We start from the raw sequence: 15,450 nt of genomic DNA on the forward strand, positions 1-15,450 counted from the left end.
GACAGATTTTCCACAGCGGAAACAGCGCACCACGGCAAACGCACGATGTTGTTTCGACCAGTTCGACATGATTATTGACCTGCATATGGGATGAAACTCGACAATCCACACTACTAATAGACAGTGCTGCCGTCACTGTATCTTGTTTTTAGTGTGCGTTATTCAAATTTCAAACAGTCGGAACATTGTGAAACACCCTGTAACTTGTACGGTATAAGTATTCCTCGCGAGAGTCACGTTTCCGACCTATAATGCCGGTTTGCCACACAGTCCTAAATTGCCAGAAAGTTTCAAAACAATGCAAGCTGCGCTGAAGAGTGAAATATTCATCAGGGAAACAATCCCCTAAGCTGTGGCTAACCCAGTTCTTCCAGGAGCACTAGGCCAGCAATGTATTCAGCAGAGTTTCTGAGAAGTTTGGAAGGCAGCAGAGAGGTACTGCCGGAAGTAAAACAGTGAGGGCGAGTCGTGAGTCGTGTCTAGGCAGTTTAGTCAGTAATAGAATTGCTCACAAAATACATAGCTTCTGGACTGAATCCAGGTCAGCGTCATTGCTTCATCTCAGTATAGCGTATTCTTCACATATTTCACAGATTGTAATGGGAATGCCGACCGAAGCTGTATTCTCCTCGTCTTCATGTTCTCCATCTTTTTGCTACCCGGATGAGCTCAGCTGGCGGTCAGCTGTGGCAGTCACTAAAAGAGCGACCGATGGTGGGATTTACGCGCTCGTAAAAGCGGGACGCTATCTTTACGGTTGCCACTGATGTCACTGGCGGCCGCTGCCCGGTAACATGTGTACGCCGTGGGTATCGCTGCTCTGCATCCCACGCTAACGTCTTTCACAAGCTGATCAGAGAAAACTCGGCATGCGCTGTGCATTGCTCTGACCGGACAGACAATCTTTATTACGCTTAATATACGTAGTACGCCGCACGTGCAACGGGGCTGTTAACGTCTCTCTATAGGTCCTGCCACGAGTAATGAGTTCAGAAGGATTCATTATGAAACATATGTGCTATATACGTACTTTTTTTTGCATTTCGCTCTAAGATGTGACATCTAGTGCCTAAATCGGAGCCGTGGTTTGACCAGTTGGTCGGTAGAAATGATTACAGATCTTATTTTATAGCACCTGTAAAATCTTTTCAACAAAGTAACCAAGGAAGTTTGTAAGACGAACCTTTCATTCTGCAGCGAAGTGTGCATCGTGATGAAAATTTTTGGTGGATTAAAATTGTGTGCCCGACCGGGACTCACAGGTTCAGTTATTCCGATACATCTGTCCTCCCGCGATTACACTACTTGATGAAAAGTATCTTGACACCTATTAATGGACCTTAATATGGGGTGCCGCTTTTATGATGGCTTTAACTGTGGTCGGAATGCTTTCAATTACTTGTCTGAATGTCTGTGAAGGAATAACAGCCAATTCTTCTTCAAGAGCCGAAACCAGAGAAGGTAAGTAGTGTTGGATCTGGGATCTGGAGCGAAGTCGATGTTCTAACTTATCCCAAACATTGGATTCAGTTCGGGGCTCTGGACAGAACAGTCCAGTTCAAGAACATTATTGTTCACAAACCATTGCCTCACAGATGCTGCCATATGAGACACTGCATTGCCAGGTTGATACAAACAATCATTGTATCAGCAATGTTTCTCTATTATAAGAAGTACACAAAATTGTAAAATGTGTTCATATTCTTTCGCATGCAACGTATTTTTAATCACAATAAGCGAACCGCACCCCAACCACGAAAAACACTCCCATACCGCAGCACCAACTGCTCTATATCTCACTTTTGATACTACATGTGGTGGCAGGTTAAGTTATCCAGGCATTCACCAAACCCAAACCAAAACCCATCTATCAGGTTGCCGCAGGGCAAGCGTAATTCATCAACCTAAATCACTCGTTTCCAATTATCCACTGTCCGCTGGCGTCGCTGCTGACACAATCTCAAGCCTCGCTTGGCACTGACTGCAGATATGTGTGGCTTAGAGGAGCTGCTCGACCATTGGACCCTATTCTTTTCACTTCCTACGAGCAACCATTGTGTTAGTTGGACTGCTGGTAGCACTTTTTAACTGACGAGTGATTCCTCCTACTAATTTCATGCCAGTTTTTTCAAAAAACTATTTTCAATGCCCGACGGTCCCTGTTCGTCAGTACCTGTGGTCTAACTGATCTTGGCGTAACTGTGGTTGTTCCTACACTTTTTATCATCAGAATGACATCACTAACAGTTGACGTGGGCAGCCTTAGAAGGGTTCAAATGTCACTGTTGGGGTTGTTAGTGATGTCGCATCCAACGAATAGTCCACGTCCAAAGTTAATGAGCTCTCCTGTCCGACCCATTCTGCTACCGCTTGCCTACTGACCACACAGTACTTTCTTCTCCTTTTATACTGTTCGATCCAACTCTCCTGGCATTTAGTGGTCAATGTCTCATTTCATAGGGGTGATCGGATACTTATGATCTGGCAGGGTACTTCTTTCCAGGACTCGTAGTTCAGTTACGAGACGTTCTGTGAAATTGGGGAAGTAGGGGAGACGTTATGGTGGATTTCAAGCTCTTAGGTCCGATCGTGAATCACATCTAGATAGCCCAGTCAGTTAAGACCCTTGTCCGCAAAAGTTAATGTTGCGAGTTCTAATCCCAGTCAATCACAAAGTTTTAATTTCTCAGCAGCAAGTTTCACAACTTTGCACTCTCCGCTTCAGAATGAAGGATTTATTCCGGACGGAATCCCGTTGGCTTTGGCTAAGCTATTTCTCCCGTATCCTTCCTTCCAGGAGCGCTAGTGTGTCAAGGTGTGCAGTAGAGCTTCTGCGTACTTGGAAATGGGAAGAACTGTCCTGAGAGAACTGATGCTGTGAGGACGTGTCGTGGTAACTCAGTTGTTAATAGCATTCCTACCGAAGCTTAAGGATTCAAGTCTAGATCCGGCTTACAGCTTTAATCTGCCATGGAATTTAAAGTTGATGGATATGTAAATATAAAAATATTAGGTACTGTTCTAGAGTATAAAGAACAAGGCTACAGAATATATTGATACAGGTAGACAATTATGACAGGACATATGTTTGAGAGAAGTTTATGTTTCTTCTCTCTCTGTCCGCCAGTAAGTTCGAGACTGGGAATATATGTTGTCGTGAAAAAAAAAAAAATAGAAACACTTGAGACATCCTCGTCGGCGTATTCCGCGTCAACTTGAATGAAAATGAGTATTTTTTTCTGCCACGGAGTACACGAATAGCTTTTCATATTTGAATAGTACTGAAGGACAATTACATATCAGTGCACATTTAACTTGTAATTATGGTACACAGGTCTGACTAATAATACAAGCGCTGTCGGATCTGAACGGTGTTGATGTTCGTCTCTTAATCGACGATCACGGAATGGGACTATGGCACTGTGCTCTGTTGCAAGTAAACATGCAGCAGCTGCGGCGTGCGCGTAGGGACTGTCTAACATCCCGTCATAAGTTTCGAGGTTTCATTGTTACACAGTAGCCAGGACTTAAAAAGGAATTAATTGATGCTAGTCTCTCTGTCTCTCTCGTTACCAGTAAATTAAATGTAGGCTATATTACATCGACATCTACACTTTGCAAGCCACCGCACGTGTGCCGGCCGCGGTGGCCGTGCGGTTCTAGGCGCTGCAGTCCGGAACCGCGGGACTGCTACGGTCGCAGGTTCGAATCCTGCGTCGGGCATCGATGTGTGTGATGTCCTTAGGTTAGTTAGGTTTAAGTAGTTCTAAGTTATACGGGACTGATGACCAAAGATGTTAAGTCCGGTAGTGCTCAGAGCCATATGAACCATTTTGAACTACCGCACGTGTGCTGGTACCACAATCATTGTCCCATTTCGCTATTCCATTCGTGTGGCGTGTCATGTAGAAACAACGTCTACCGGTAAGTCTGTGTACGAGTTCCAGCTTCTCTAGTTTTCTCGTTGTGGCCATTTCGTGAGGCATATGTGGGAGGAAGTGCTTAGGAACTTCAGAAAATAAGTCACACATGTCGTCCAATGCTAAGAGCATTGCGGAACAAGAGTGACGCGTTGTCAGAGGAGAGTACATGTTCCGCGTTTCCTGCAGACAAAGTTTTGCTATGGTAATTATAACAGGGCATCACAGTGTGTGCGTGAAATGGGGTGACAGCTAGAAGCGTAGTCCAAAGTTGAGGTTCGCGAGACAGTACGATTCTTGTTTCCAAAATGTCTAAATTGCACACAGTCATAGCGAAATTCTGACGTTTTATGGACCGAATTCAATGTCACATACAACCGTAGTGAAATGGTAACAGTAATTTCACCAAGGCCGTACAGACACGAGCGATAATTATCGCGTAGAGAGGAATATCTTGCACCACGTGATTTCCGTCTCTTCCGCAAGCTGACGGGCAACAGATTTTCCAACTATGAGAAGGTTTACACGCCAGTTTTCTAATGTCTTCGTAACCAAGGAGTGGATATCTGTTGTCGAGGAATGGATAGCTTAGTAGATCGTTCCGACCGTTGTTTGTGGGGACTTAGTGACTGTTGAAAGTAGTGTCATGTATCTGTGTCACGTTGATGTGTAGTGCAGCGTGCAATAAATGTTTCTTGATCTGCCATAACAATGTTGGAAGGAGGGTAAGGCTTGAATAAGTGAGCACGTTGAAATGGATGTAGGCCTCAGCATGTAGGCAAACAAGAACAATCTTTCTGAGGATGAACTGGCGTGGAGAGCTGCATCAGATCAGTCTTCGAACTGATGATTACAACAATGCAGATCGTGCGCTTCCATTTTACATTTCCTTCTTCCTTCCAGCATTAGCAGTTATCTTTCAGCAAACATGAGGTGTAGCAGTAAATTCCATAAACGTAATATTATGACGGATTAGAGCACAAAATGTGATAGTGTAAAGTTGGAAAATTTTCCCCAGTTTTAATTTTTATGTTGGCCGCAACGCAAATCGTCGGCCGATCGCTGGAAATGCGTCGATTGAGGATAATAATAATAATAACAATAATAATAAGTTCTCCGCAACTCTGACAGGTGCGCTAATTGCGTGGCACAATTGTGTGTTTCAGGCGCTGAGTGGCTTCCTGATGATGATGACACAGAACGGGAAGCTGCTCTACATCTCGGACAACGCGGCGGAGTACCTGGGCCACTCCATGGTGAGTACATCTGCAGTTCTGAGAAAATGCGCCCCTAGCTGAGGCAAAACACCAACTCCAACAATCTCCACGTCACCTCTCAGCTGTTTCTTCGCTACGTCTTCCGGGTCGCAAGAAATCCTGGAGATGATGGTCAGAAATGTTAGAGTCTCCGTTGAACATAAAGAAGCCCTTTGGTTTTCACAGGAACAGTTTACATATTGTTTTACGTTACTCATGTGGAATATAGGATTGGTCATATTTTGAAGAAACGTTGCGTAAAGGGTGTGTTTCGACTACCGTTTAAAATTATGGAACTTTTAGCGGCTGTAAAGAATAATCTTAGTTTGTCTATGGTTGGTGTCTACGTTGTCCGTGCAGTTCTGGCATGTCACACTTTAGTAAGACTATTAGGACCGTTGAGGGTAGTTGTTCAGAGTATAATCGACGACTACAGAGTAGTTTTGACACTCGTCACACTTTGGAATATGACAACACAAGAATTTTGGCGTGCACTTTAAGTTAGTGGAGTAGTATTGACAAGGAAGCTGTTGGGATTAAACTAGCAAGTGACCTAGTAAACAGAGACGGACATTTTGCCTCAATTCTCCTTGCTGTCTAGTCGATGAAACAACAGAGGAACAGAAAGCTACTTGAGCTTCTGTTGCGCTTAATGTATCGTTATCGATAACATCTGATATTCACCATCTTTGGATTTTGAAGGCGCAAGTTGTTTACTGTGCCTTTTGTCTTCATGCATACATTAACGTTTGATTACTGTGTCGAAAATTCCCAGCCCAGAAGTTGCCATGCACAGTCATCTCTCGTTTCATTTGTGCTTTGAATATGACGGAGTGTTGACTTGTATAGGTATAGGTGGTTGTCATGGACATTCCCGTAAGTTATTTGTACCGGATATTCTATAGTTTATTCCATTTAATAAATAGAGCCCGAAACGTTCCTCTGTTGAACCTTAACCAGTCCATTAACGTAACACAAAGTGGCTGAGGAGAAGAAACACATAGTTAGACTAAATTACAAACTCTCTCGTTCTATAATCGGAATGTCTGAAATGTGATCCCCTTTACTGTGTGACTTACAGGACATCAGTATTTCCATTACATCCCGTGGTGCTCCGCGAAGAAATCTTAGAAATATTCAACCTAGAGCAACTAAAACAAAGTTTAACATTTGGCCTTTCAGCCAATCAGTACTTCAGTTTCACCCTGACTTCTGACCTATTCGAAGAACCTCTGCTCGCTGCTTCCTACTAGCAAAGCCTGTTGCCTCTAGTGTTTACATCCTAACGAAATCTCCATTGACGCCACACAAATTCTTTGTCATTTACGTCAGCCCATAATTATGCGAGTGTCTGAAACCCTTCCCAATAACCGAGCAATTGGCTACCTAGGACAATCCAGGCTCCGCAAATGGTGTGACGACAACGGATGCGTTGAAACTTCCTGGCAGATTAAAACTGTGTGCCGGACCGAGACTCGAACTCGGGATCTTTTCCTTTCGCGGGCAAGTGCTCTACCAACGTCCCGAGTTCGAGTCTCGGTCCGGCACACAGTTTTAATCTGCCAGGAAGTTTCATATCAGCGCACACTCCGCTGCAGAGTGAAAATCTCATTCTGGAAAGGATGCGTTCCTTGGAAGAAACATGGTGCAGCTGATACTGATTCCGCCTGCCTGTACCACTGCTGAGAGGCAACCAGTGTACCAGCACCATGCTTCTCCTTTTCCTTCTCTTCGCTCCAGCCTCACTCATACAAACGACACTGATACATACTTGACACTTCGTAATAGATACGAGGACGGCAACGGTAAATAGTATCTTATAGCACCGATCTGAATAATACAACCATGCAGGAATTCCAGATTGTGTCCAACGCTCACTAGCGGCTTTCCATCTGACTGACTTTCTACACGATATCCTTAGTATCATTTGTTAGTGCGAATTCATATCTTGCTTCTGGAGAGAGCGCTTAAGTAATTCGTCCTTCATGATGCTACTGACGCATTAATGAGCACGTTGCTTATCTGGAGCAATAGTAGGTCTTCAAGAGACTCCCTTCTGTACGTGGGTTTTGTTCATTTGCTATGATCGACACAGTTCCTGAAATAGTTGTAGGGCAGGCAACGAGCAGCGAACAGGGGAGTGCAGCGGACGGCCGTGCTGAGTCACGCGTCCTGATGGACGGGGCAGCCGCTGGCCGCTGGCCGCTGGCCGCTGCCAATTAACGCGCAAACACTCCATGCTCTCCCTTCTCACTGCGTTTTACAAGCCGCATTCCAATTTAGCCATCACGAGGATCCAACCTACTGTTTGATGCTACTCTGTGTTTTGATCTCCTTAATTTCGCTAATGATTATTTCGATGTCTGTCTATAATGATGAATAAAGAGGTGTGCTATCGCACGAATTCGTCCGCTCTCGCTCAGATACTCGTTATATGGTTTCCTCGCTGAAAAATTATTAATTTTTAAAAGGATAGAACTACTTACGATGCTATTTTAAATGGAGTTTTAACGATGAAAAGCGCTTTAATGAGAGAGCTCAGTAAGTACCACCCACACCACCACCACCACCACCATCATCATCATCATCATTTTCGAGGTTTAGGGTTTTACGCCTATTATGACTTGTTATTCCTCAACAATCTTCCTTAGGGTCTTTCTCGTTTTCTCCATTCTGCTGGTTTATAATGCCACTTTGTTCAAGTAGCCATTTACTTTCTGTGTTTAGTTATTGCATCCTGTATGCTCCGAACACGAAACTTCTCCTAACACTTGCTACTGCTATTGATACCACAGGAAGTTATTTAAGCTGACTCCAAGTGTCATCATTGGCCTAGTGTCCAGTTTCGCTTCCGTAGTGTATTATACTTAATTATATTCATTTTGTGATTAAGTGTCACATTCGTATTCTTCTAAGGAGATTTTAGAATAGTTAGGTTTGGCGTATGAGTCTTGATTTTTTTCCATTTGTTATGAGGAAAACAATTTCCAAAAGGTGCTGGATATTTCGTTATTAATAAATTTGTGCTCTAATTGGATTTTCAGTTTGAAGGGTCAGTATTATTGTTTCCTCTGCAGATATTTTCATGTTGAACTTACTGATTGCACGATTTAGTTTATATACTGCATCTTGAACTGAGTTCAGTGGTTTATATGCAGTGAGCATGAGAAATGCTGCGACAGATTTCGAGGGGCTGTAGAGGTTACCTTCAGGAACAAATCAATGGCAGGAACCCGTGTTCGGAAATTTCATCCAAGGACGCTACAGAACGGCGAAGTTATAGGCGTCAGTGCCTGCTACTAGGCCACCCTTTCGACAGCAAATGTGACTTTCTACGCTGACGGACCATAGGCGGAACATCTGGTATTGTTGTTTGTTATTCAATGATCACGACTGGTTGCCACGATTGCCAGTGGAAAAGATGGAGCTAGCTGGTGCATAGAAAAACCTTGTCTCCTATGAATGTGGTGCTCTGTTGCCTCGGTGGATGACGGTTTCGGACATGGGTTTACATGTGCAGTTAATTTTTCTCCTGGAACTCTCTGAAATCTCCACTGTTTGTAGGTATACCGCAGAAAAATAAACTGCAGATGGAAACCGGTGTCCGAAACCGTCATAAACCAAGGCAGCAGGGAATCTCATTCATTGGAGACGAGGCCTGTCTATGCAGCAGCTGTCTCCATCTTTCGCCTATGGTCCGTCAGCGTACAAAGTCAAGTTTGCTCCCTAAGGCGTGGCTTAGTGACTGTTGTCGGCTTCTATAACTTTGACGCTCTGAAGCGTCGTTGGATCACTTTTCCGGACGTGAGTTCCTATTCTCGATTTATTCTTCAAAACATCTTCTACGACCCCCAGAAGTTCGTCGCAAGATTCCTCGGACACCTTGTGTTAGTTAATCAGACGTAAGCAATACTATCGTTGGATTACTGTTACGTGTTACAAAATGTTTTATTAGCTTTATTTGCCACCTTATCTTGACTTCGTCGTTATATATGCCAAATAAAGCCGCTCGGTCAGCTATGCACGAAAGCTGGTAATCATTTCAAAAGGTACGGATATAAAATAATAATCGACGAGATGCACGACTCCAGGAACGAGTGACACCTAAATGAATGCGACAAAATTAACTCACTCGCCTTTGGGAAAGCAAGAAATGAGAGGGTAGTTGAATGAAATAGAAAGTGAGCTGCAGACCAGCCTGAAAACATCTGGGAGCGCGAACCACTTAGGAAAAAATTGCAAGAACACCATGGCTTCCGCAAAGTAGTAGAACTTAAAAGAGAAAAGACACGGACAGGCCAACGAATGTGTGTCACTGGACGAATGCAGAGCACGAGGAAAGGAGTGATTGAAATGACACGGCCCTTAGCATTCAAATGAAAAATAAAGAGGATCTGTCCACCACTTTTGTTGGTCATTTCCTTAAAGTGTAGTGTGGTGTGTAGATAATGAGTTTTGCCTGCCTCATACAGTTACTCAACAAGGATACATTAATCGTTGTGTAGTATTACATGGCGAGCAAATAGAGAGTGAAACCTGGTCTGCAGAATAACGAAGAGTTCAGCGTTCATGCAACTGAAAGCGAAACTGCTTGTTCAAGGAGCACTCATGATTGGTAACGAACTGTTTCGCATCTTTTGGTACTAAATACCCGAAAAATAGCACAGAAAATTAAAGTATATCGATCAGCGACTTGGATACTGCGCTAGAATTTTGCTAGAATAAATTGGCATAAGTGTACCATCTTCATTCCTATTACACCACCCTGTCCCCGTACATCTGGGTGTCGGAAGACATGTTCTCAAACACACACACACACACACACACAATATAAGTGTATATATATATATATACATAGGAATGAAGATGGTACACGTGTGTGATGGGGTAATATTCTTCCTGCAACCCATGCTTCTGGAATTTGTACAGTCTCCCAGAGATACATACTGCTTCTTTCAGAGGCATTGGTGAGGAGTCGACTTAGCGTCTTTCACGCTGCCTAAGCGAACTGGTGATAAAATGTGTAGCTACTCCTTTGAATCTTTAGTGTTTCCTCTCGTAATCCTACTAAGTAAGAGGGCTACTCTCACGAGCAATACTCAAGGCTCAGTAGAACGACTGATTATTAAGTTATCGAACCACAACAAGGATTCATCTAACTTCGGAAGACTGTATCTTTTCCTTCGGGAAAATTTTAACTTACGCAACGAAACTAAAAGTTAATCTTGGCACCAGTTGTAAGTTGTCGGTTTATGTGATTGAAGTCTTCTTGGCTCACCCGATATGGGTTGATTGAGTCAAAATGGCGATAACACAGCAACAAAAGGCGTTCTGTGTTCTCTGTTTCAATAGACACAATGCAGTTACAACTGTTTGGCGCGATTTTCGTCGAGAGTACGGCGCAGATGTAATGTGCATTCAGCAGAGTTTCACACTTAGTCCACGATTTGCTGCTCACCAAACCAGTCGAGAGTTAGCCGTTTCTCATGTCTTTGCCTAATATGTTATGCGGTGACGTTTGTGTTTCAAATCATAGAGGGTTCAATTGATGTAAGCTCTTCGTGATAGTGACAAACAACAACGTGTAGAGTTCTGTGAATGGTTTCTGGACGTGAAATGGGACATAAGAATTTTCTTTCACACTTGACGTGCAGTGATTAGGCTACGTTCCATTTAAGAGGAGAAGTGAACTGCCACAAGGCAAGACTATTGGAAACAGAGGAGACACATACCATCGTTGGGCACGAGAGAGACTCTTCAAAGCTTCGTGTGCTTTCCACCGTTCCGCGAGAAAATATTTACAGTCTATTCTTTTTGTTGAAAAAGACCTGAATATGTACGTCTACATCATACTCTGTAAGACACCTAATGGTGTGTGGCGGAGGATACTTTTTTGTACTACTAACTGAGCCCTTCAACCCTGCTCCACTCGCGAACAGCGCGTGGGAAGAATGACTGTCTGTAGGCCTCTATATTGGTTCTAATTTCTCCAACTTTCCCCTCATGGTCATTACGCAAGACGTATGTAGGAGGAAGTAATGTGTTGTCGGACTCTTCTCGGAAAGTGCTCTCTCGAAATTTCATTAGGAAATCTCTCGGTCATACACAACTCCTCTCTTGTAACATCTTCCAGTGGAGTTGGTTGAGCATCTCCGTAACGCTCTCGTGCCAACTAAACGATCCCGTGACGAAACGTGCTGCTATTCGTTGGATCTTCCGTAGGTATTCTATTAGTCCTTCCTGGTAGGGATCGATAAATCGGGTGGCACTAGAACAGCAAAATAGGACGTAATTAACAACATTTGTTAAGCCTTATGATACAGAGTTTGCTTTGCTTTTGGTAACAGTTTGGTATTTCACACCTGATGTCCTATACCTAATACGAGGGTGTGCTTAAATGTAGTGCGTCCGATTTCCTTTTGTGCAAACTCTTAAAGCTTTTTAAATGAAGCAAACTGTATTAACTTTCTTCATCTTTATTTTCCATGTCTACATTTTTATTTCTGAACGTAGTCACCCTGGTGATGAACATATTTGTCCTAACGAGAGACTAGTTTGTTGATACTGTCACTGTAAAATGTTTGACTTTGTTGACTGAGCCATCTCACCTCTGCTTGCACGCTTCGTCACTATCAAAGTGAAGTTCTCGAAACTGTTCTCTAGCAACTCCGTTGATGCTCTCTTGCTTTCGTTGTGAAAATGGTGAACCAAGCTTTCATCACCTGTCACTACGTTATTAAAAAAACCCATCACCCTCACACTCAAAACACAAAAGAAATCGTTGATAGATGTTCAATCTCCCCTATTTCTTGACAGGAGGGAGCATTCTAGACACCCACAGTGCACACAGTTTTCGGCGCCGCAGTTCTGCAATGATGGCCTGTACACACTCTTGTGACACACTGCACTTATCTGAAAACTGAGTTTGTGTTATCCGACGATTTTCTCCGATGAGTGCATCAACCCGATTCCAAGGAGTATAGTCGGTTGCAGCACACGGTCGTCCACCCCGAACTTCGTCACCATAATTTCCATCATGATGAACACAAACAACTCAATGTCGATACAATCACCACCGTGCACAGCTTTAGTTCTTATTTGGATCTGAATTGGAGGCACGGTTTCTGCAGTTAGAAACTCGAGCACAGCACGCTGTTTGTCACATATCGACATAGTTACGTCACGCACCGCACTGTTACACGCTTCAGTTAGGAGCCCTCTAGCGGAAGAGGGTTGCAGCTTTTGTCATGGAAGTGGGAAAGTCAATCAAGTAATATGCATGATATGTAATACTTCAATTGATAGTGAGAACAGATTTAAAAATTCGGAGGCATTACATTTCAGCACGTCGTCATACAAAGAAACCTAATAACACTGATGTCTATTGTAAGATCACGATATTGTCACTATGACTGAAAGTAATTATGCAGATTTTCGTTTGACTTTCCTAACACTCCGTAAATAACGACTGTTAAGTCGGAACGGTTGTGCTCTGAATGGAACTCTCGGTATTGTGCTCTGTAGCATAATTGTAGGAACTGTCTGAGCTGGCTGTAGCCACTGAACTGTACTGTCTGGCTGGAGCACCGGAATCGTGTGAGTGCAGGCGGCGCGTCGTCTTTCCTACCTGTCGACGGAAGAATTTCGCTCTCTTTGGCGGCTGGCAACACTACTGACAGATGAATAAGACACTATGGCAGATGTACCACGGAAACAGATCTGGATTTGTGAGCGGTATCTGCAGGCTGTTGCTTGGTGCCAGGAGAATGGTCGGCCTGTGTGATGGCAGCCTCTCACGGTATTTGTTGTGCACCTTTTAGGCCTGGTATACAGTTGGTTTCTAAGGTCGCCTGGTCACATGGTATACGTATTTTTCTTTGGGCGGGGGGGGGGGGGGGGGGTGGAAGTCTCTGTGCATCTGCCTCCCTTCCCAACAACATTGGGTGAACTGTGACACTGCACAGCAACAGCTGTGAACGCAGTAACTCTGGACATGCTCGCAAAAGATTGTGACAAAATTTACTATTATCTGGATTTTTGTCATGCGCCTGGTGGAGGGCACGTTGCAAATTTGTAAAAGGTAAATGGAAGCGGAGTTCCTCGAAGTAAATATGAAAAATATCCTAATGGTTATGTGCATGCGGCATGCATGTAAAAGATGTATCCTTAAAAATCGTATGGTCCTTTTGAAACTGAAAACTTTGTATTCCTACTCTTCAGTTAGAATTTACTTCAAGTTTCTCTCTTCAGTCATGTAGAAAAAAATCCTCTTATAGAATTTAAGAATGTTTTAAACGTCCTGTAACACATTTAGTTTGGATTCTTCCAATGAATGTCACTCTACAGTTCTGCTTTACCTAAAGTTTGCAGCGTGATTATTCTTACTGAAATCAGTCTGTACGTACACCCTCAGATTTTTTTGGTCTTCACTGCTTCCAATGACTGATCGCTATTAATGAAACAACGCTGGCACTTTCCACCTATTTACTTACAAGCCAGCCGTCGATCCTTTTCCTTTTTTGCTGAATACTGTTAGAATTCTTGGGCGTTACAACTTTTCTGTATACAACAGCATCGTCTGCAAACCATCCGTGGAGTTTCTAATACTACTTGAGAGCTATTTTTTTCCAAGCTCCGAGTAGCCACTGACTTAAATCCTATGAAGCTCTGTGCAGATGTCTTTCGCAGTGCCACTAGCATGCCCGTTGATCGCGTCACATTGCAGTTTTCATTTATGAGTGCACAGTGAGCATGTAAAGATACTCATTTCTACTACTCTGTCACGTCTCCACGTCGACCCATCTCATTGCACTGATTCCAAACAACCATTTGGTACGTACACAGCACTTCCCTGCCATGACCGCCTGCTACCAATCCTACAACTTGCACAAAAAGGCAAGGGTGCTCCTTTATGTGGGTGACCAATGTTTTGTCACATGAGCTCTGGAGAATGAAAAAGAGCACCGCAATGTCGACATTTCGTCGGTGACGGACGGAACTCTAACACTGGACATTATCGACCGAAGGGCCATGCGGTCGCCATCGGGATAGCTCGCTGCAGACCGGGAGTTATTGATTCGTTACGAGTTGTGGCAGCACTGCGCGCGGAGAAGGTGGAGGATATGAGAGGTGTTGCAGGCGCGCTGACTGCCAGACAATCTCGTTCATTAGTCTCGACGCACCACAGCGCCGCCGCTCTTTGTTTGCTAACGAGGCGCCGGCGCGCTCCGCTAAACAATATCGTGTTATAACTATTTACTGACGGGGCCCTCTGTGCCGTTCGTTCGATACCTGATTAATTGCTCCTCATTCAAATTTCGCATGAGAAGTTTAATTCATGGAACACAAGTATGAGTATTTATTGGATTTGGGACACTGATCATCCACATACGTAAAGAGTTACAAGTTTCTTTGTTTCTACAATGACATTAATAAAATTTTAATCATCACCTTGAAAAATAAAGTTGTGCTATGGATTATTTGTTCGTCTGCAGGTTCATATCCGCAGTCCAGGGCGGGGTAGTCGCGCGGTCTCAGAAGTCTTGTTACGGTTCGCGCGGCTTCCCCCGTCGGAGGTTCGAGTCTCCCTCGGGTACGAGTGTGTGTGTTGCACTTAGTGTAAGTTAGATTAAGCAGTGTGTAAGCTTAGGGACCGATGAACTCAGCAGTTTGGTCCCGTAAGAACTTACCACAACTTTTCAATTTTGCAGTCCAGGCACGCAATGAAATCAGCGCGCCGGAGTCCTGTAGCACACCACTAAACGAGTCGAAACAAAGTTGCACATATCACTAAAAAGTGGAATATCGCGAGGTAATGAGTTTTCCTCAGGAACGGTAGTATAGCAGCTGTGTCACGCAAATCCATTATAAGTTACTTCATTAGCTCGGTGGGTGAGCCTACACAGTTACTACATTTCCACTCCTGCCTTAAACAAATTACCGCACCGCACGATTTGATCAGCCCGTCCCCATAAACTGGCTGACTGCCAAGCGGAAGATCAGGGTTCGGTTCCCGGTGTCATGGAGAGAGGACTGGAGTTGCTAATTGAGGAGCTACTTGGCCGAGTAGGAGAGGCTCCAGGTCACGAAAACTGACAACGGTTTGGAGATCGGAATGCTGGCCCCCTCCGTACCACTTCCAGTGACGCCATTGGCAGGAATGACACGGCGTGGGTCAGCAGAGCCTGTGGAAGGAGTTTACGTTTTACACCACTTGACCAATAGGCTGAAATAAACTCGTAGCACGTAAGAACCATCAAAACTATGTTAAACAG

The 15,450-nt window shown here is 44.0% G+C and overlaps 1 protein-coding gene across 1 annotated transcript in view; it reads left to right on the forward strand.

Annotated features, from left to right (window-relative positions):
* LOC126298105 (neuronal PAS domain-containing protein 4) overlaps window positions 1-15,450 on the forward strand; it is a gene marked incomplete at its 3' end in the record, with an annotated part of 1,124,810 nt that overhangs the window by 738,257 nt on the left and 371,103 nt on the right. The window contains exon 4 of the mRNA XM_049989427.1: window positions 5,087-5,176. Within this exon, the coding sequence (XP_049845384.1) occupies window positions 5,087-5,176 (90 nt within the window). The remainder of the gene's footprint in view (window positions 1-5,086; window positions 5,177-15,450) is intronic.

The sequence above is a fragment of the Schistocerca gregaria genome, chromosome X (genome assembly GCF_023897955.1).
Source record: "Schistocerca gregaria isolate iqSchGreg1 chromosome X, iqSchGreg1.2, whole genome shotgun sequence".
In the NCBI taxonomy this organism is placed as follows: Eukaryota; Metazoa; Arthropoda; class Insecta; order Orthoptera; family Acrididae; genus Schistocerca; species Schistocerca gregaria.